The 23,539-nt window shown below is 45.1% G+C and overlaps 1 protein-coding gene across 2 annotated transcripts in view; it reads right to left on the bottom strand.

Annotated features, from left to right (window-relative positions):
• LOC309584606 (5'-AMP-activated protein kinase catalytic subunit alpha-1-like) overlaps nt 1-23,539 on the bottom strand; it is an 86,082-nt gene that overhangs the window by 47,533 nt on the left and 15,010 nt on the right. For both annotated transcript variants that reach the window (XM_082300711.1, XM_082300712.1), the window contains exon 4: nt 7,597-7,748. In XM_082300711.1, coding sequence (XP_082156837.1) covers nt 7,597-7,726 — 130 coding nt within the window. In that variant the 5' untranslated portion in view covers nt 7,727-7,748. The remainder of the gene's footprint in view (nt 1-7,596; nt 7,749-23,539) is intronic.

Here is a 23,539-nt window from a genome sequence, read left to right as displayed (position 1 = left end):
TGTCTCAAACACCAATAGCCAGATGGTGGTGGAGCCAACCAAGGACTGTTGGTAATTTGTGGAAAGGAAAGGAACAGGATGTAGCTGGAGAAGGGGCCATGCAGAGGTAGGGCAGCACTATTCCAAGACAAACATTCTTGTAGTTCCTGGAGATAAGCACAACACAGCACATCACAAGCACAGAAATGAGGGTGAGTAGTGGGCATGGACTGTAGGGGGGACCAAGACCACCCAAGACCCCTGAAGCCTCTGACCCATTTTCAGAAAGGTCTGAAAAAACAGACTGCATTTGAGAACTAATTTGCATAGAAAGCAACAAACCTGTCTTTGAGTCAGAGAAACCTGTTCATAAAAAGGTACCCCCACCAAGCCAAGAAATAAATGGGATTATGACATCAGAAATGTTCCACCAACAGCAAAAGTGAGTACCTATGCAAAAAAGCCAATCACGTCAGCCCCACCCCCAACTGCCATCTCAAGGCAAAGCACTACCTGGAAAATGCCCAAATGGCAGAAATTAAGGTTTGGCAGGTCCCCCAAAATTGTCACCACTGTAGTCTCTTACTGTGAGGGGGAACCAATGCCCCAATGTTCCTTTAACTATAAAGTGGTGGTCTGGGGAGATTTTACATGTGTTAGCTCTGGTGAATACTGTAGCTGATGTTACTGTATTACATAATGATACTACTAATAAAGAAGCTGCATCACAGATCTGTGGATTTAGGGGAATCTAACCCTGGCCCTCTGAGCTACGGTTACCTTAACAATAGGAAAAGCCATTCCATTTACCACAACTGTGTTAACTGCCCCAGTAAAAAAAAAATCTATTGTGGGTATTGATACGTTGGCAGGAAAAACAGTTGAAACTTTAAACAGTCGCTTCGGCTTCAGGACTTCGCAACTGGAATTTATAAGAGTCTTGGGCGGATTGGCAAAGTGGGATCCTGTTGTGCTGCCTGTGCCTGCCAAGGTTGTAACTACAAAACAATATCATATTCCTTGATGTGCTGGTTTGGCCAAATGTAGAAATATATCCTCTGAGACAAGGCAGATCAGAACCACCCCTCCCCCACCAGGTTCAGGAAAAAATAAATTTTCCTCGAAGGAAAGTGAAGGAGATGAAAACTATTTATTTAACAAACGCACAGGAAAAGGAAAATAATGCTAAAGTAATAAAATCTCTCGCTGTGGAGAAAAAAAACCTGGGAAAGTGTTAAGAGTCCTCCCTTTGGTCTCCTCGGAGCTGGGGCTTGGCCCAGGGCCAGGCCCTCTGCGCTCAGTGCAAAGTCCTCCTGATGTGTTCTAATATTGAAGCAGTCCAGCAGAAAAGGGAGAAAATCCGAAATTCCAGGGAAGGGAAAAAAAAAAGCTCAACTCTCAGTCTCCCTTCGGAGAAAAAGAAGCTGAAACTGGCCAAAAGCTGACCGGGCAGCAGCAAGCCGGGTGCTTCCTCGCTCCCCTGCCACAGCTGGGAAAAAAAAAAAATCGCTATCTCTGTGTGACCTTGAACAAGCTGCAAACTGCTTTGAAAAAGTTTTGCACAGTTTTTCCTTCCCCTCTCAGGCTTAGTTTAAAAGCATAGAAAGGCACAAAAATTAATTTCTGGGCATAGGGCTGTGATATGGGATACACATCATAAAGTCACCCCAAGACACTTGGGAAAAGAGAAAAGTACTCCAACCATTCAGGCATTTCAACAAGTGGGAATTGTTAAGGAAACCATGACTGCTTTTAACAATCCTATTTGGCAGTCTGTTAAAAAACCAGATGTCACTTGGAGAATGACTGTAGATTATAGAGAATTGAATAAAGTCACCCCCCCCCTTGCAGTTACACTGCCAGACATGGTTACCCTCATAGAAAAAAAAACGAGCAAAAATTTACAACCCTGGAAGGCGGCAATAGATCTTGCTAATGCTTTCTGTTCCATTGCCATTACACATTTATAACCATGTGCATGTAATTGTACTGTTTGTACTCAGCTACATTTAAGGACATTATATAGGCCATGGGCAAAGATAAAATAGGGTCAGTGGGCCTTGAATACATGGCAGGTCAATTACATTTGCTCCCTGCCCCTGTCAAGAGGGTGGTGATATGTATTCTCTGCTGTGGATACAGCATCAGGACAATTTTTTGCTAAACCACCAAATATGCTAATCAACATAACAGAATTAAAGCACTAGAACAACTCATTCTTCAGTACAGACTGCCTCACCAAATGCAAAGAATGATTGAAAGAACGAATGGAATGTTGAAGAAACAATTTTAAAAAGCTAACCAGTAATAAAACTTTATAACAGTGGTGTTCACATCTTACTAAAGCAGGCTTTCTTGTTAAACAGCTGGAGTATTCATAATCAAACAGCCTATGATCATACAAACATGGCAAAGACTGAATTTCTTCCAGATGGTATCTCTCCCAAATTATTACCTAGAGGACAAAGGGGATTGTTTACACTAGTAGATTGCATGGAGGGACTGCAAACTATTAGCCTAGACATGAAGATTCATAGAATAACCCCTCAGAATACCTGTACCCCAACTTCTCTTATTTTACATCCTCTGTTGATATCGGATTCTCAAGTTCTTGTATTTTGGGTAGCTTTGATGAATAACTGTGCCTTAACTAGAGGAGACAGTATTTGAACTGTGTTATTGGTGTCACAAACCCAACATCAAATTGAAGCTCTTCAATATGCGTGGGCAATTACCCCATATCAGGTTATCAAACTCAGAGCAATAGTAGCTGAAGGAGCTGGAGTAATGGCATATGTATTACTGGACAGAAATTACATTCCTGTTTTACTCCCTTATCACAGGTTGGCTCATCATGCTTTGTAGTCTTGTACTACAAGCACTTGTCCTGGATATACATACTTGAGATTAACATGTAAATACTTGGATTTGGTTGGCCTCTACTGTAACTAACTTGTCTGCCTTTTGTATTGAGGGAGGATTAACAGCTGCAGATCTCTTGAAAACATATTTTATTGGCATGCCAATCCCAGTAGTTGTATTACAGAATTATACTATGCAAGTGCTCTTGATATCCATATTCCTCATTGTTATTCTTTCCAAGTAGGTAACAGCTGTACGCCAAGGAACATTACAAAATCAGCTGGTGGTGGACTGTCTCCTTCTTTGACACCATAAACACTTCTCCAATTTTGAAGGCATGTGTCACTTCAATGTAACTGATGAATCAGCCAGCATAGAGGACAACATTCAATGTCTCCAGGACTTAATGCATCAAATGAAACAATCTACTGGTGGTGCCTAGCTAGCGGAGTGGTTTAATTCCCTGGCAGGATGAGTGGGACACCTGATTAAAAGCATTATTGTGACCAACCTAGTGGCCTTCTCTGATGGTGTGACTACACCAGTGGACAAGGGAAGGATTGCAGATGTCATTTATCTGGACTTCTGTAAAGCCTTTGACATGGTCCCTCACAATATCCTTCTCTCAAAATTGGAGAGAGATTGATTCGATGAATGGACTGTTAGATGGATAAGAAAGTGGTTGGACGGTCGCATCCAGAGGGTAGTGGTCAATGGCTCAGAGTCCCAATGGACATCAGTGATAAGTGGTGTCCCTAAGGGGTCCATATTGGAACCAGTGTTATTTAATATCTTCATTAATGACACAAAGGGATTGAGTGCAGCCTCAACAAGTTTGCAGATGACACCAAGCTGAGTGGTGCAGAAACACACCTGAAGGACAGGGTGCCATCCAGAGGGACCAGGACAAGCTTGAGAAGTGGCCCATGGGAATCTCATGAGGCTTAACAAGACCAAGCGCTGGTGCTGCACCTGGGTTGGGGAAACCCCAAGTATCAATTGAGGCTGGGGGATGAACAGATTCAGAGCAGCTCTGCTGAGAAGGACTTGGGGGTGCTGTTGGATGAGAGGCTGGACATGCCTCGGCCATGTGCACTTGCAAACCCAGAAACCTCCTGTGTCCTGGGTTGCATCCAAAGCAGCATGGGCAATGGGCGGGGGGGGGGAATCTGCCCCTCTCTGGTGAGATCCCACCTGCAGAGCTGCGTCCAGCTCTGGGGTCCCCAGCACAGGAAGGACATGGACCTGTTGGAGCAAGTCCAGAGGAGGCCACCAAGATGATTAGATGGACGGAGCACCTCTCCTATGAGGAGAGGCTGAGAGAATTGGGATTGTTCAGCCTGGAAAAGAGAAGGCTTCAGGGTGACCTAATTGCAGCCTTCCAGAATCTAAAGGGAACCTGCAAGAAAGATAGAGAGGGACTTTTTACAAGGGCAGGTAGTGACAGAACAAGGGGGAGTGGCTTCAAACTGAGAGTAGGTTTAGATTAGGAAATATTAGGATATTGGGAAAAAAATCTTTACTGTGAGGCTGGTGAGACAGTGGCATGGGGCGCCCAGAGAAGCTGTGGATGCCCCATCCCTGGAAGTGTTCAAGGCCAAGTTGGATGGGGCTCGGAGCAACCTGGTCTAGTGAAAGGTGTCTCTGTTCACAGCAAGGGGGCTGGAACTAGATGATCTTTAAGGTCCCTTCCAACCCGGGCCATTCTATGATTCTATCATTGTAGGAATAGGTTTATTCCTTTTTCTATGTGTTTATTATGTGCCCCTGTAAATTACCCTGGCCTACACCCCATAAGCCCAAATGGTCATCTCCAGCTTTGCCAGCCCCATTGGAAATTGTCCCTTGAGTGAGAGAGTGGAATGTGGGAAAATAACAGAAGATTGGTGATGAGGATTGCAAACACACTTGAATGACCTGCAGCTGGAGAGTAGAAAAATACATATATCATGTAAATTGTTGTTTAGCCTTGTGTGTTTGACAAGTAGAGCATCTGTGTTTAGATAAAATAGGCCTGTGATAGATTTAGAGGCACCCTACCAAACATGCTCGAGATTCCTGCCCTGCTGTGGGGAAAGACCAAAGCACAGTGGTAAACTACACTTGATAAACAGGTGAAAATGTTATAAATAAAGTATGTAATTCGTGCTATTATGTATAAAACTGGAATGTAATCAGACCATGTAGAGACAGAGCTTCAAAATCCCTCCACCAGCGTGGCTGAGAGAAAAATTTCACAACACTAAAAGAAGTTCTCTCACAATAAGTGAGGATTCCACCTAGGTGGAGTTGGATCTTATCACCGGGACATTTGCACCATGACGACTTGATCACCACACTCTGATATCTACATCTCATCTGATAAGGAATCAGACATTCCGGGAACTAAAAATATCTGTTCCAAGAACCAGAGATGGCCCATCCATCATCAGAGATGGCCCTTCCATCACCAGAAATGGCCCACTCATCACCCAGGATGGACAATTCATCAGACCCAGGAAAGGCTTTGTGCAGCCCAACTCCGAGACAAGAAAACTTCATGAATATGCTAAAATTACGAGAAGAATAGAATTAATTCGGACTCTGCCCAAAAACTGTATAAGAAGGAACCAGCCGAAGCAGCATTCATGAGCTTGGGAGGTCTGGTGCGATAGAGATCAGATCTATGCGTGTTCACCCAGCTCCGACCCCGGGCTCAGAGCTGCTTTTCTCGATCGTGGCTTTCTGTGTGACCGATCCTTCGGCCACGGAATAAAATCTATTTCTTTATTAAATTTAATTTGGCTGAATTTCTTTACCTCAAAAACAACAGGTTCATTGATCCTCCAGCCTGAACTGAGCTCTGTGGTGCCTTCACCCCTGCTTGTGTGCCTCTGCCCAGGTGCTGCTTTGGGGATCTCCCAGTTGGTGAGATAATGAAAATAAATACACTTTGGATTTCAGCTGTGATTTTGTGATTGTTCCTGTGTCCTGTCTGTGCTGGCTCACACAGTGCTCTCCAGTGGCTGAAGGTGGTGGTGTCACTTTATAAGCCAGTCTTGAAAAAAAACAGGAGTCAACAGGCTTTAGTCTCAAGATATTCTTCCACTGCTTTCCTAGATAGTCTTAGAGTCAAATATATCCCTATTTTCTATAGCGTGCCAGAAGTTAACAAGCAACTTCCGGGTAGAATTTGGTTCTGCTATTATGCAGAACGCTGTCCACGACATCACTTTCAATTTCTAGAGAGGATAATCTATGTTCATCGCCCACTTTTTTCAATCATACAAAGAGATGCCCCTAATCTAATGCTACTTCTGAGATTTTAATTTAAACTAAAACGAGGCAAATTTGAAATGAAACATGGTAACACTGTTGAAACATCAAGAATTTCTTCAGAACATGCCAATAGTTGAAAGAGCTTGTGCAAAGAACATACAGTAGAAACATCTACACTGAAAAAAAGATATCATGGTAAAAGACAGCTAACACATTAAATACAACAGGTTTTTTACTGGTTATACCAGGTACATGCAATCCATTAGGTTAACCATAAAAAAACCCACCATCTTATTTTAAGAATACAACCTGAATCTAGTCTAACTCATCCGCAAAACAATGTTTTCAATCTGCATAGCCCAATATTTCAACAATTCTCACAAACAACACAACAGGAACAGTTTAAGATAATGCAGAGTTTTTTTACCTGTAGTGAATGGCATCGAGAGAAAATTTAATTTCTATTTTATTTCTACAAGGCTTCAGGCTTACTGCATGGCATCTGCACCCCTACTAGGAAAAAATGTTTAAGTCTGAGCTGAAAACCCCCCTTTGATAACCATTGGTCAACCGTTTTTAGCAGTCTTTCCAGGTCTGTGCCAGATGTGTTGCTAGTTAATCCAATAATCTCAGGACCATCTTTTTATGCTTATTTCTCCCCTTGTAGAGTGAAACAGCTTGTCTTCCTTATAAGGGCATCAATTATTAATATTTGTGCAGCAAAACATACAGACAGCTCAAGAATTAAGACTGCCTACTTTCATTACATATCCGATGATGTTTTATATAAAGGCAGCATAAGTAGTTTCCAAGAATTATTTCCGTACATACAGAAGAGAAAAATGTTGCTCTTCCTGCGATTACTTCCCATTAGAAGTCCCTACCCCTGAGAAGTTAGCTAATACAACTCTCCTTTCCTGAACGACGTTCACAGCATATCAGACGCTATTTCCACACCACCACACCCAGTCGACGTCATTCAGAATGTAGCCCCTGGCCACCATCCTGTAGCCACCGCATCTGGGAGCGAGGCTCCAGATAACAGCCCGTGAAACGCCTTCTCGCGGTTGCCCCGAAAACGCGTCAGCACTACATCACTCTCCCCAACCCCTTTCCCACCACCCCCGTCGGCCCCCGGTGCTAGGGCGGCCACATCCCGGTAACCCACCCGGCAGATACGGCCGGGCACCGCCCCCGACGAAACTCAGATCCACCCCCAACACTCTGAGCAGGAAACAGAGCGGGACCAAGCCCGAACTTAAGGCAGCAGCCCAGCCCCAAAACGCCCCACAGCCCCGGTCAGGCCTCAACGGTCACCTGACTTCAGCCCCAGAGGACTGGGCACCGTGAGGCGACCGTAGGCGGCCGTGTCCCTCAGCCGGCAACGGAGACTCCGTTGCTCAGCCCAACATATCCGCCCAGCGCACCACCCCCTGCAGCCCGACTGGGCCGTGCCACTTCGTGGAGCAGGCGAGAGCCCCACTCCCTGCCACTCACCCTTGACTTTGCCGAAGGTACCAACGCCGAGCGTGTCGCCCAGGATATAGTGCCCAATCTTCACCCGTCCGTGCTCGTGCTTCTGTTTATCCGCCGCCGCCATCTTGAGCCTAGGGCCGAGCCTGCTCATAGAGCGCGCCCGTGCCGCAGTACTAGCGGGGGAGGAGCAAACAAATAACACTCATCAACCCAATCTGGAAGTGAACTCAGCACTTATCACTTTCCTGCCCTCCCCGGGGACAAACCCTTGCTCTACGGTGGGGGAGGGCTGGGTTGGCTCAGTGGCACCCTGAGGAGTGAGGCTTCTGCAGGTGGGTCCTGCCGGCAGGGCAAGGCGCCGGGATAGGAGGAACAGCCCCCAAAGACTGTGGGGCGGAGTGAGGGGGCCGGGGTGTTTTTAAGCCACCTTCCCTGGGAAATACTGGAGAGTCGCACAGATTTCGGGACCGGGAGGGAAGGCGGGCGCAGGGCGCTTCTCAGCGGCGGTGACGGCTCCCCTCAGCGCTGGCGCGGTGCGAGGAGCTGGCCTGGGCCCACCGGCGTCAGAAGTGGCACCGCCTGGAAGCTTAAGTTCCCTCGTGTTGCTAGCTAGCACCGCAGTCGTCCGCGAGGCCTGTGCCCGCAGGTAGCAGAAAGCTAGGGCTAAGCGCTCCCCACTGTAGGGGTTGTCCTTCCTGATGCTAAAGTGAGGAGATGTGTCGAACATAGGCATACTCTTAATTGAGAAATTGTGATAGCACAATGAGATTGCTAGGCTGTCTGCATTGTCACAGCCACGGAGTGCCGTGCAATGTGCTGCTGCATACTGCAAGGCCTGCCTGTGGTGAGCATGCAGCAGCTCTTGCTGGGGTGGCAGCTGAACACCCACATGCAGACAGGGTATCAGGCACTAATAATGCAATGTGTTGCATATGGTTAAAAACACATTTTTTTTTTTTAGTAATAGTCTTAAATATGATTCAGAGAACATTCAGTATTACTTGTTACAGTCATGAATTTAACAGTTGGAAAACAAATTCTGATCCCTAAAAAGTCTTTATATATTAAAGCATCCCCCTAACCTAATGGGACAAAAAATTTAAACCCATCTGTTCATTACTATGGAAGAAAAAATATGAAATATTTAATAAGAAATATGGTATGAAAAAAAGTTAAGATTATTATAACAAGATCTCAACAAAAGATCATTTATATACTGAAAAATCATCGAGGCAGTCAAGCTTTCAACATTTAAGAAAACACTACAAAGAACTGAAGCACTTCAGAATCTATATCTAGTAAAGCTTTTAGTCCAACAATGACTGGCATGTAATAGTGAGCTACCTAAGCTCTTTTGAATAGGTTTAACATAACCCAAATGAACTGATCTCCTGCCCCTCACCAAGAATTTTAAAGGAGATGAAAATGCACCAGGTGTCAAAGTCTGTTACTAAAATTCATTCTTGGTATAGGTAAAGCTCCCCCTGAAATGAAGTTTTTAAGTTTTCAAAGTGACTGCAAGCTATTGCAAGTTTCAATCACTAGTACCTTGATATGTTGTATATTATATAAATGCTCATTTTTCAGCAGTGTGGTACAGCATAATATAATTCAGGCTGAAGAGCTAACAGACAGCAGCAGCAAATAGCTAAGCACATGCCTTTTCAGTATTATATCATGTTTGTGGGTCAGCATAACAGGCTGTGGGATGATGACCAAGAATCCAGGCAAGGGCTAAGACTTACTATCTACAGCCCACACTGCATTCCCTCTATGTTGTCTTTGTGGATGGAGATCTGCATACCTTACATCAAGAAAGGATGAATTGGCTGAAGAAGCTCCTGTGGAGATAGGATGCTCCTGTTTTGGCTCCAACAAACAGCACAGGACAGAAAAAAGTCATATGACTGGAACTTGACACCATGGCCAAAAAAGTAACTTTTGCCTGGTTAAGGGTCATTAAAATATTAAAATGCACATCCCTGCATATGCTAATAATCTTAATTAAGTACATGGTACCATATGTATGACAATACTACTCAACTCTCAGTTTAGATCATGCTATACGTTACATAGTAGGAAGATAAGATAGGGCTGTATATAAGGAGGGTAGAAATTTCACTTAGTGAGGAAAACCCAAAAAGACTTTGGGGACAGTCGATGGGCTACTCTCCTCTCCCCTCCCTCTTCCCAAGCAGGGGCACTTCCTTGATAAGATTTTGCGTACAATTATTATTATTACTCAGGTTAACACAATATTATTATTCCAAATCTGTATTTCTGTTGCTTCAATAAACCACACTATTTGTGGATCTGTGATCGATCACAAGGTTCTTATTGAATGCAACCAGACCTATAGCATCAGACTGGTAAACTGCACTATTTATAAATCTGTGCTCGTGGAAGTTCCTATTGAACAGGACCAGACCTATAGAACCAAATTGGTTCTAATCAGAAATTAAGCCCAGCCGCACCCAGCCCCTCTGATCTCTTTGACCAGCTAGAACACAAGGGGAGTTATTTTCTGCCAAATTTCTTACTCTTAATGCAACACAGGCTGCTCAAAACAAAAGTCCCATGTTACACAAAGAACATCATATAAGACTTTGCAAAGCAAAGACTTTCATTCCCACCCATAGTCAGAACACCTGCTATCCAACTGTACTATTGTTCAAAAAGCCCTTAGTGCCTTGCTGACCTATTTTAAGATGCTCTGAGGGGTTATTCTCGCTCTGAGGGGTTATTCTCACTCTAACAAAAAGACATTTATGATTACTTCTTCTTACATTTGTTTCTCGGTATATAATCAAAAAACACATTTTAGATGCACTCCTGAGCCCTGTGAATACATAGATGTGCAATATGTACAAAATGTATTTTTAATTTAACAGCTTTGTTATAAACAAAGTATGTAATTCGTGCTATTATGTATAAAACTGGAATGTAATCAGACCATGTAGAGACAGAGCTTCAAAATCCCTCCACCAGCGTGGCTGAGAGAAAAATTTCACAACACTAAAAGAAGTTCTCTCACAATAAGTGAGGATTCCACCTAGGTGGAGTTGGATCTTATCACCGGGACATTTGCACCATGACGACTTGATCACCACACTCTGATATCTACATCTCATCTGATAAGGAATCAGACATTCCGGGAACTAAAAATAACTGTTCCAAGAACCAGAGATGGCCCATCCATCATCAGAGATGGCCCTTCCATCACCAGAAATGGCCCACTCATCACCCAGGATGGACAATTCATCAGACCCAGGAAAGGCTTTGTGCAGCCCAACTCCGAGACAAGAAAACTTCATGAATATGCTAAAATTACGAGAAGAATAGAATTAATTCGGACTCTGCCCAAAAACTGTATAAGAAGGGACCAGCCGAAGCAGCATTCGTGAACTTGGGAGGTCTGGTGCGATAGAGATCAGATCTATGCATGTTCACCCAGCTCCGACCCCGGGCTCGGAGCTGCTTTTCTCGATCGTGGCTTTCTGTGTGACCGATCTTTCGGCCACGGAATAAAATCTATTTCTTTATTAAATTTAATTTGGCTGAATTTCTTTACTTCAGCTTTGACACCACTTACTTTCCAACTCTCAGAAGGACCAATTAAAAGCAGAGTGAGTACAATATATTTGTTACATGCTAAGGGAACAGCAGGGCAAGATTTATTTTTGTTTAGAAACGGCCTAAGTAGATACACTCAATTATCCAAAAGTATTAACTATACTTCATTTAAAATATAAGAAAGTGCAGTCAAGGTGTCCTGGGTTGCAGTGTATTCTATTACCATCCTCATGAGCTGTTGAAACCAGGTGGGGCAGTGTTTCCTTGCCTCCTCTCCCCGGACTATCTTTCTGTTAATGGCCCATCAATGCCCTCCCGCATGACTCAGAGATAACTCCCTCTGGACTATCTTCTGTTAATGAGCCCATCAACACCTGGCCTCATGACTCATCATCCCATTGTGAGATACTCCACTGTTGGGAAATGGTTAGAGGATCAGGGACATGGATCATTGATAGAATTATGGGATCAATAAAAGAACCGTACAAGCAATAGGCCTGAAAGCAAAGGTTTGTGTGAGAAACTGTCTCCATGAGAAAATCCCTGTGTGAGAAACAGGCCTGGGAACAAGAAGGGAGTTTGAAGATTTGCAGCTGTGCAAATAAAACCCGGAGAGGGGAGGGTGAACTCTGAATTCTTTTAATCATAACATAACTAGTAGAAGCTTGCCAATGTAGTCCAATTATGTAGAAGCAGAAATGCGCTTTGATAAGTTTTAAGCCACTTAAGAGTTAACAAGCTGGTATACTATATAAGTGCCTCTGGATTGCTAATAAACGGAGCTTGCTTTTATCAACCATATTGGCTGGACTGCAATTTCTTCCTCCCCCCACCGGAGTCCACAGACCCTTTTCCAACACTCCACCCAGAGGGAGGAACCAAGCATTCCATCCTGGATATAATCTGAGATTCCGAACACCACAGACAACCTTTCTGCTGGATTCTCAGAGGACAGGAGCTACATAGCCACCACTGGACCTTCCGAGGAAGAGCAGACCCTTCTACAGGACCACCGCTTCAACAGAACCACACCCATCACTTCAGGAGGACTGCAGCCACCATTTTATCGGACTGCTACCTCCACCCTGACTAACAGGGTTTCAGGTTGTATCCTGACTCTGTCAGTTTAACCTGGCTGAAAATTTCTTCAGTGATCTGTACAAGCTGATACATTTGTTGACTGCTAATCCTTCACTACTGATAAAGCAGTACGCTGCTTCTAGAAATTCATGATGAAACCAAAGGAATAATAGATCAGCCTCAGAAGCTTAAAATATTATAAGTTTTTGGTGGTTTGTTGGTTGGGGTTTTTTTTTTGGGGGGGGGGGGGGGGGGGGGAAGAGAGGTGTGTGTGTGTAAGTATTTTTTCTCCAAGGCATCTGAAATCCTCTAAAGCCTTGTAGGGATTACTATCTTCTAAATTTCCAAAACTTTTACCTTATAATCACTTTTTTAAAAGCTGAGTTTGAAAGCCAGCTAAGTAACCCAGTAACACACCATGTAGGGTGCAAGTTTATCAGGTATTAATCCATAATTCAAATGTATCCCTAAGTCACTGACTTCTGTATCATACTAACTACCATTTAATGTTTACACCCAGCATAAAATCCTAGAATCATTTAGGTTGGAAAAGACCTTTAAGATCGAGTCACACTGTTAACCCAGCACTACCAAGTCCACCACTAAACCATGTCCTTAAGTGCCACATTCTCATGTTTTCTGGACACTTCCAGCGATGGTGACTCCACTGCTGCCCTGGGCAGCTTGTTTCAATGCTTGACCACCCTTTCAGTGAAGAAATTTTTCCTAATATCCAACCTAAACCTACCCTGGTGGATCTTGAGGCCATTTTCTCTCATCCTGTCACTTGCTACCTGGGAGAAGAGCCCAAACCCCTACCTGGCTATAACTTCCTTTCAGGTAGTTGTAGAGAGCTATAAGGTCCCCCCCCCTCAGCCTCCTTTTCTCCAGGCAAAACAACCCCAGCTCCCTCAGTTGCTCCTCATAAGACTTGTGCTCTAGTCCTTTCACTAATTAACTCTGATCTATTTGTGTGTTAACTTTCCACACTGACCTTCCCAGACCATTTGAGTAACTTGTCTCAACAGTAACAAATCTCTAGTCCCTTCATGTCTGGCAGTATGTGTGCTCCAGACTTGGCAGTTTCTTTTTACCCAAGCAATGACCCACTGAATAGGCAATACTTTTGCAGGCCTTTCAGAGCCACAAAACAGTGAACAATGTCTAAGACTGGGAATCCCTCTTAAACTATTCCCTCCCAGAACAGCACTTAGAGCCATTATTCAAGCTACCATCTTTGCGATAAATTCTGACTCTACATGCTAGGACACAATGAAACTCAGTCCATAGTGCTAATATTCTATTTCTCTTGCAGGCAAGTTGAGTAACATACAACCCTCGTTTTAAATTCAGCACAGAGATGATGGCCCTTTTCAAGGTGGAGGTGCTATCTAATAAAAAGTCAATTAAGGGTTTATTTTTAATGAATTGCTTCAGTGCATACCATTCAGAATTTGTATATGTAAACATATGCATTTTCAGGAATCCCATGTGTAGTGGATTTGCATGGCTAGGTTTTGGTAGCAGGGGGGCTACAGGGGTGGCTTCTGTGAGAAGCTGCTGGAAGCTTCCTCCATGTCCAGTGGAGCCAATGCCAGCTGGCTCCAGGATGGATGGGCAGCTGGCCAAGCCTGGGCCAATTAAAAATGGTGGTAATGCCTCTGTGATAACATATTTAAGAGGGAAAAAAAAAAGTTCTTGTGCAGATGTAATTGCGGCCAGAGAAGAGTTGAGTGAGAATATGTGAGAGTAACAACCCTGCAGACACTGAGGTTAGTGGAGAAGGAGGGACAGGAGGTGCTCCAGGCGCTGGAGCTGAGATTTCCTTGCAGCAAAATTGACTGGCAAAGATAAAGCCCTTACAAAAGCAGAATTAATTCAGCTTTCCACAGTGATCTGGCCAGTTTATAGGTTAGATCACCAGCAAAGCTGGCCCAAATTCGGTAGCCTAGATGAAGAATTAATATTGAGTTTAATATCATATCACCGAAAATATCACTCTTAGAATTAGAGTATGCGAAGCTCTTCTTGGCTGCATCCAAGTTACAAATATCTAAAGAGAGCATAAACTGCTTTTAAAGAAAAAAGAGAAAAAGGATAAGAAGTCCACATTGGACCCATTGGACGGGGGTAAAGAAGAGGTGGAAATGGACTTAATAGCTCCTGCCTTGAGGCTGGGGCCCTCCGCAGCCCCGGTGCAGCCTCCTCTGCCTCCCCCGCCGCCTTCTCAGTCACGGGAACGGGGGCAGCTGGAGGAAGGGAGGCAGCTTTAGATAGGTCCTTGCCAGTAAAAAAGGAAGAAGCAGCTTTACATGAGTCCCTGCCAGTGAAAAAGAAGGAGGCGGAGGCAGCCCCTCCCCCCACCCCGGCGGCCCTGGCCGCGGCCCCGATCCCTCCCCCTCTGCCACCCACGCCCCCAGCCGGAGCAGCGGTTTTGCCGCAGCCGCCGATGGGGGGGGAGGAGGGTGGCCCTGGCCGCCGGGGGGCTGGCAGTGGCAGCCCTGCTTAGCGCATGCGTCCTGCTCAGCTCCCGGTTGGATGCTCCCTGTCTCTCTCCCCTTGCTTTCCTCCAGTCGTTCCAGGGTGGGAGGGACTGAGGGGAGGAGACAGCCAGCGTGTACAGCCAACAGCACCGCCCTTAGAAGTGGAGCCGGGAAACAAGGCTTTCCACCAGGAGAGCGGGGAGGGAACCTCCCACAGGGGGGGTGGTGTTCCTCCCTCTCCCAGGTGTCGGAGTCTCCATGACAACGCCGCACGCCGAGGGGCTGGCTCAGAAGATGATGTCATTGAAGCGCGCAGGCCCAAGGACACTGCCCGGCCCCTGCGACGGAGCAGGTCCCTGACAGTGATACCAGGTACCAGAATGGGCCGGGGCAGACCTGACACAGCCGATTCCACGGAATCAGACAGCTCTCACCCAGGCAGTTCCTCTGAAGAGGAAGATGAGATAGCTGCTCTAAGCAGGCAAAAGAGGGGAAAGATAGCAAGAAAAGCAATAAGGGAGCGGAGCCCAATTGCTAAACGGACCAGATCGAAAAGGGAGCCAGTTTTACAAGCCTCTCTGAGAAAGGCTGCGGGTAATCAAGGGCCAATCTATGTGAAAGTTCCGTACTCCCACATAGAGTTAGAACAATGGAAGAGTACAGTGGGAAAATATAAAGAAAATCCAGACAAAGTGGCTACTTTGGTACAAAGAGCAATTAAAACACAGAACCCTGACTGGAGTGATTTGGCAGCTATGATAGAGACATTGCTTGATCCCACTGAAAGACAGATGGTAAACAAAGCTATTATAGACTCTGTGGAATTAGGCATAGCTCGTGGGACATTCCAAGATACGGTCGCAGAAAGTTTTCCAACAGATGATCCAAGGAGGGACCCAAATGTACCAGCACAAATGCAAAGATTAAAACGGTACCAAGATCTCATAGTATACGGGTTAAAGCATGGTGTCCCTAAAGCTCTTAAGTGGGAAAAGCTTTTTGAAGTGAAGCAAGATCCTAATGAATCTCCTACTGATTTTTTTAATAGGTTAAGAGAAGCTGCTACCAAATACACAAACATAAATCCTGATACAGCCAAAGGGGAAAAGCACCTAGTTTATTTGTTTATAGGTCAGGCTTCAAATGATATAAGAAGAAAGTTGCAAAAGTTAGAAGGGGTTCAAAACATGAGTAAATTGTTGGAAGTAGCCTGGAAAGTGTTTCGAGATAGACTCAAGTGACAAAGGGAAACCCTGTCCCAGGAAGAAGGATAGCCAGGAAAAGTCATCTAAGAAAGCCTCTCCGCCTAGGGACAAAGACACATGTGCTTATTGCAAGAAAGGACATTGGAAGGCTCACTATCCAATGTTGAAGAAGACACTCCCAGTTCCACAGCTCCCATTGGAACAGAACTCAGAATGATGGGGACCAGAGGCTTCTCCCCCAGCAGAGCCTTTGGTTATAGCCAAGCTGGGGAAAGATGATATAGAATTTCTGGTAGACACCAGCGCGGCATATTCTGTGTTAAATACTTTAGAAGGGAAACTGAGTCAAGATACTGTTCATGTCGTTGGGGCAACAGGGGTAACTGAAACACGGCCTTTCTTCCAACCTTTAAAATTTAAACTGGGGAAGCACTGGGTAACTCATCAATTCCTTTATATGCCTAACTCCCCTAAACCATTGCTGGGGAGGAATTTACTGGAGAAATTGGAGGCTGAAATTAAATTTTAAAAAGGGAAGGGTGTACGAGTTATCATTCCAGAAACTAAATTTGTCGAAGTTGCTGCACTTTATATACAGGACAGATGTGGTGAAGTCCCCATTGAAGTTGAAAATGCTGTCAATCCAATTGTGTGGGCCAGTGATGTTCCAGGAAGATCCAAACAGGCAGAACCAGTGAGCATTGCACTCAAACCAGGAGCCACACCCATAAGGCAAAAACAATATCCTTTAAAATTAGAGAGTTGCAAAGGACTGGCACCTATAATTGAAAAATTCCTCCACCATGGGTTATTAGTGCAATGTGAGTCCAGGTATAACATGCCAAACCTTTCAGTGAAGAAAGTTGATGGTAAAAGTTATCAGTTAGTCCAAGATTGGAGGGCAATTAACAAAATTACAGAGGACATACACCAAGTGTTTGCCAATCCATACACACTTTTGACCACACTGACAGATGAATTAGGGTGGTTTACTGTTGTGGACCTGAAAGATGCCTTTTTCTGCATTCCTGTGCATAAAAACAGCCAGGAGCTTTGTGCTTTTGAGTGGGAGAATCCTGAAACAGGGAGGAAAAGTCAGCTTACTTGGACAGTCCTACCCCAGGGTTTCAAGAATAGCCCAACAATATTTGGAAACCAGCTAGCAAAGGAATTGGAAGATTGGAGGAGACAAGAGCCAGGAGGGGTTATCCTTCAGTATGTTGATGACATCTTGATTGCAGCTAAGACCAGAGATGACTGCATCAAATTCACTCTAAGCTTGTTAAACTTTTTGGGACAGAGTGGATACAGAGTTTCCAAAGACAAAGCACAGATGGCCAAGGAAGCAGTAGTTTACTTGGGACTTGAGATCTTCCATGGACACCGACAGCTCAGCAAAGAATGGAAAGAAGCCATTTTCCGGCTTCCAGAGCCCCACACCATGAGAGAGATGCAGGCTTTCCTGGGGATGGTAGGTTGGTGTCGTTTGTGGAGAGCAAAATATGGGTTGTTCGTGAAACCCTTGTATGGAGCAATAAAAGCAGCTGAAAATGGCATTTTTCTTGGGGTGACCTCATGATGTGTATCCCATATCGCTGCCCTATGCCCAGAAATTAATTTTGTGCCTTTCTATGCCTTTAAACTGAGCCTGAGAGGGGGAAAGAAAAAACTGAGCAAAACTTTTTCAAAGCAGTTTTGTTGGGGTTTTAGTTTAGTCCTAGGGTTTTTTTCTGTTAAAGGAATTTTCTCCCATATGCATGTTGCTAGGGGACAAATAGCTGTACTTAAGAAAGACAAAAAAGGGAGCGGGGCGGGCCTGGCTACTCCTTTTGTCTACACCTGGGTGTGGGGGCAGTTCGCTCTGAGTGTCCGGAGAGAGAAGCTGCAGAGAAAGGAGCTGCTGTTTCCTTTCTTTTTGGCCGTTCTTCTCTTCCTGCTGGAAACAACGCCGGGACCCCAAAAGCCGTTTTCCCTGCCCTGCTGGAGGCCGAGCTGTGGCTGCCCTGCCCCACTGCTGCTGCTTCGAGCTTTCGCTACGCTGTAGCCCTGCTCGCCCTGCCTGCCTGGGCATCCGTGGGGTTCTCCCATCTGGATACATCTCGCCTGCCACCCGGGATTTGCGTTCGTCCCTGCCGCTCCAGCCTGCCGCTCTATCCTGCCGCTCAATCCTGCCGTTCCAGCCTGCTGTTCGCGCCTGCCGCTCCAGCCTGCTGTTCCTGAGAGTCCGGGATCAGCTGCCCAGGGGTTTGTGAAGCCTTTGTTCTTTCCCTTCCCGGGATCCCAGGACATGGGTGCCGCGTGTTTCCCGAGCTCGCTCCGGAGCGCCCCCTGCAGCCGCGGGGGAGCCATCGCACCTGCCCTGCTCACCGGGAGCCGCCAGCGCCCCTGCCGGCTGCGAGCGGAACTGCACCCGAGGGGAAAGGGCCTGACAGCCGAGAAGGCTGGGACTGGGTTTGTGTGTGCTGTTACTGCCATAGTTGTTGTTGTTTTGTTTGACTGGTTATATACATATACATATATATATATATATATATAGTAAAGAACTGTTATTCCTATTTCCCACAACTTTGCCTAAAGGCCCTTGATTTCAAAATATAATAACCCGAGGGAAAAGGGGTTATATCTGCCACTTCAAGGGGGGCTTCTGCCTTCCTTAGCAGACACCTGTCTTTCAAAACCCAGACAAGTTTGCAGCTTGTTCAAGGTCACACAGAGATAGCGACTTTTTTTTCAGCTGTGGTAGGGGAGCGAGGAAGCACCCGGCTTGCTGTTTTCCAGTCAGCTTTTGGCCAGTTTTTCAGCTTCTTTTCTCTGGAGAGAGACTGAGAGTTGAACTTTTTGTTTTCTTCCCCGGAATTTCAGATTTTCTCTCTTTTCTGCTGGACTGCTTCAATATCAGAACACATCAGGAGGACTTTCCACCGAGCGCAGAGGGCCTGGCCCTGGGCCAAGCCCCAGCTCCGAGGAGACCAAAGGGAGGACTGTAACACTTTCCCAGGTTTTTTCTTCCACAGTGAAAGGTTTTACTATTTAGCATTATTTTCCTTTCCTGTGTGTTTGTTAAATAAATAGTTTTTATCTCTTTCATTTTCCTTCGAGGAAAACTTATTTTTCCTGAACCTGGTGGGGGGAGGGGTGGTTGTGACCTGCCTTCTCTGAGAGGATATATTTCTAAATTTGGCCAAACCGGAACAGCATTATAATTTGGACTGAAAGCACAAGGGCTGCATTTAGACAGCTGAAACACTCTTTAATGTCAGTTCCAGCACTGGGCTTACCAGACTTAGTTAAGCCTTCTGAACATTTTACACAAGAGACTTAATGTGGCACTGGGCGTATTAGCACAGCGCCTCGGAATGTTGGGGAAGATGAAACAGGAAAGCCTTATAAATATGATTGCCTGACAAAAGATTTTGGGAATATGAAAACTATAAGCGACATCGAAATGAAAGCCACCTTTGAGATACCAAATCTTAGTTACTGAACAACTGGAAAACAATGGTATGGCCAACTGAAGGTAATCCCCTCTTGATTGAACAATACCCTCTGCTTGCAGGCAGGTCCAAGGGTCAGAGCAGACCCTACTAGCTCAGCAGAAGGGGTCCAAAGAGTAGTTTTTAGGAGTTAAGATGTAACACTCTATGGTAATATAAGAACTCTTATAGGCTGTATGTAAATGCTATAGGATTTGTATCTTGTATTAGATTGGTTAGTGACAATTAGAATATTCAGTACAGAAGATGATTTATTGTATTGTAACCAGGACTTCAGACACTCTTACTATTCACTCTTACTATACACTCTCTTACTATACACACTCTTACTATACTCTACACACATTCTCTCTCACTACTTCTTCACCCTCATTCCTCTCTCTCCCCCTCTCTCTCTTTACTTACCCGCTTACTCTCTTGCTCTCTTGGGCCTGCTCAGAGCTGCCAGCTGCAGCTCTAAGCAGTGCCCCTGTACCCACGCCCTTTGCAATAAACCGCATGTTCCAAGATCTGACTACAGAGATCTCTCGTCACCGTCCCGACCGTCCGAACCCGCACCGAGCACCCCCCAGACAGAGTTCCCGCATCGGAAGCCAATGGAGGGCTGTGGCCTACTTTTCCAAACAGCTAGACAATGTTAGCCAAGGGTGGCCTGGGTGCTTGAAGGCCGTGGCGGCAACTGTCATCCTGATTCAAGAGGCCCGGAAACTCACCCTTGGACAATACATTGTAGTGTATGTGCCATATGCAGTAGCAGCAGTACTGAAACAGAAAGGAGGACATTGGCTGTCTGGCAACCGGATGCTTAAATATCAGTTACTGCTGTTCGAACAGGATGATGTTACCCTGAAAACAACTTCTGTTGTTAACCCTGCCATGTTTCTGTCCTCTACCTTAACTGACGATGTGCCTGAGCATGACTGTTTGCAGACAATCGAGGAGGTCTATTCCAGCAGACCAGACCTGAAGGATGTGCCCCTAGAAAATCCAGACTGGGATCTGTTTACAGATGGGAGCAGCTTCATGAGAAATGGTAAGCGAATGACAGGTTATGCAGTAACCACCCAGGGCAAGGTGATAGAGGCGAAGGCCCTGCCGGCAGATGTGTCATTGCAGAAAGCTGAACTGATTGCACTGACAAGGGCCCTGTACCTGAGCAAACAAAAGAAGGTAAATATATGGACTGACTCTAAATATGCACTTAGTGTTGTCCATGCCCATGGAGCTATCTGGAAGGAGAGAGGACTATTGAACGCTCAAGGTAACCAGATCAAACACGCTGAACAAATCCTTGCCCTCTTAAGAGAGCATCAAAAAATGCACAGAAGTAGCTATCATGCATTGCAGGAGTCACCAGAAAGGGAAAACCACTCCAGAATTGGGAAATCGCTTTGCTGATGAAACAGCAAGAGGGGCTGCAGAAAAAGGTATTCTTGCAGTAATTCCACAAAAAAAGATTGACTTGTCAGGTTTCACCCCAAAATATGATCAGGCAGATCACAAGTTAATTAAGATCCTTAAGGCTGAGATCACAGAAAATGGATGGGCTGTTACACCTGCAAATCAGGTTGTACTCCCACCTCTTAATTCTTCGAGAGTTAGCCCGAAGAGAACATGAAAGCACACATTTCGGGGTTGAAAATCTTCTGAAACATCTAAAGTAGGTAGTAATAGGAAAGGGAATGACAGATATTGTACAATCAGTAGTGAGCAAGTGTGAAATCTGCTGCAAAAACAATCCTGATACGAGGAAAAGAGTTGTGTTAGGAGTAACAAAGGCAGGGGATCTTCCTGGAGATTACTGGCAAATAGACTTTGCTGAGTTACCATGCAAAGAAGGATACAGGTACATACTGGTATTGGTTGACACCTTCAGTGGATGGCCTGAAGCTTGCCCCTGTCGCACTAACACAGCCAAGGAGGTGGTGAAAGTTTTGCTTAATCATATAATACCAAGGTTTGGGGTTCCTTTGGGTATGTCCTCAGATAGGGGACCACATTTTGTTGCAAATGTGATTCAAGAAGTTAGCCGAATTTTGGGAATTGCTTGGGATCTGCACACACCTTACAGAGGGATAACATCAGTCCCTATGAAATATTGTATGGCAGGCTATATCAAATTCCACATGTTCCAGGTAAAATTCGCATGAGGGGAAAACTTGATTTGCAGAGATATCTAATGGCTTTAGGTTCTACTTTGCAGAAGCTCCAGAATTACATTGTGTTATCCAGACCCATAGGACTGGACACCCCTGCACATCCCTTCCAGCCTGGAGACTGGGTCTATGTTAAGTGGTGGGACAGTGATCCTCTACAGGCCAAGTGGAGAGGACCATTCCAGATTTTGCTGACCACCCTCACCCCAGTCAAAGTTGCTGACAAAGGACCCTGGATTCACTACTCCAGAGTTAAGAAGGCTTCTGCTCCTGAAACAACTGAGAAAACAGAGACTGATACAAACGAAGACGATGTAGTTTAAATTATTTTTTCCTGTGCTTATCTACACAGTTGGTAACCCTGGCTCAGGTTGGGAACCAAATTTTGCATAGGATTCTAGTCCAAAGTATATCCAAAGACATTCATTTGGATACAAAACTAATAATTGACATGTAAACTGAAGTGGAAAGATCAACAAAATTTGTTTACAATTTGATAACTAACTTAGATCTCACATTGGATAACATTCAAAGCTGATTGTATCTTCCACACCCTGGTTTCATGGTTACCAAACTGACCCTGGATTAAAGATTGTTTATAATGATTGTAATTATAATTCTTGTTTATATATACTATTGTTAGATAGATATATACTGCTGTTAGACACATATTATTAGTAGATATTTAGAATATTTAGAATAGAGTCTTAACAAGGTGGAGGCCTTGTCAAACCTCTAAAGGGGGGAAATGATGCCTTAAGTTTTAACTTTTATGTTTTTCAAATTCTGTACTGCTTAGTGTGTAACTCTGAAGTTTCTTGTAGCCTGGTAATTTCTGCTCTCTCGTGCTAGGTAGACATAACAAAGCCTCTCTGGGCCTGCTCTTCAAGGACATCCAGACCATCCTAGGCCCAAAAAGTATAAACCAAAAGCCTTTGAGAGGGGGGCAAGCTGAGGGGAATTACATCATTAAACTGAAGCTTTAATTGGAGAATTAACCCTGATATGCAAATGAACCAAACCTATAAAAGTGTGAAGAACTCGTGACCTGTCATCCATCTTGGGGTCCATTTTGAGAGTAGCCTCTGGCTCCCCAGGGCGTACCTTTGAAGGCCTTTCAAATAAATACCTACCTTTATTCCCTTATTCTTTTCTAGTCTCTGTTTTTAGGTGGCCTCTCAAGACATCATCCTTATCTCAAAATCCTCATGATCTGAATGATGGCACCAAAAAGACTGTAGTGGGTTGACCTTGGCTGGATGCCAGACACCCACCAAAGCCTCTCAGTCACTCCCATCCACAGCTGGACAGGGGAGAGAAAATATAACAAAGGGTTCATGGGTTGATATAAGGACAGAGAGAGATCACCCACCAAATACCATCATGGGCAAAACCAACTCAAATTAGAGAAATTAATTGAATTTATTACTAACAAAATCAGAGCAGGATAATGAGAAGTAAAATAAGACTTTAAAAACACATAGATAGGGGCAATAGGGGTTATGACTAGTTCATCACCTGTGGTTCCTGCTGCTGCTCAGGGAGAGTAGTCCTTCCCCTGCTCCAGTGTGCGGTCCCTCCCATGGGAGAGTTCTCTACGAATTTCTCCAGCGTGAGTCCTTCCCACAGGCAACAATCCTCCCCAAATTGCTATGTGGGTCCCTTTCCACAGGGTGCAGTCCTTCAGGCACAGCCTGCTCCAGCATGGGTCCCCCATGGGGTCACAAGTCCTACCAGGAAACCTGCTCCAGCATAAGCTACTCTCTCCACAGGTCTGAAGGTCCCTGCTCCAGCATGGGTCTCCCACGAGTTCACAGCCTCCTCTCAGGCATCCAGCTGCTCCAGCATGGGTCTCCTCCACGGGCTGCAGGTGGATCTGCATCCCGGTGGACCTGCAGGGGCACAGATGCTTCACCATGGTCTTCACCACGAGCTGCAGGGGAATCTCAGCTCCAGCTCCTGGAGCACCTCCT

Source organism: Coloeus monedula (genome assembly GCF_965178545.1).
Source record: "Coloeus monedula genome assembly, chromosome: W".
Lineage (NCBI taxonomy): Eukaryota > Metazoa > Chordata > Aves > Passeriformes > Corvidae > Coloeus > Coloeus monedula.
This window is presented reverse-complemented; position numbering and strand designations above follow the sequence as displayed.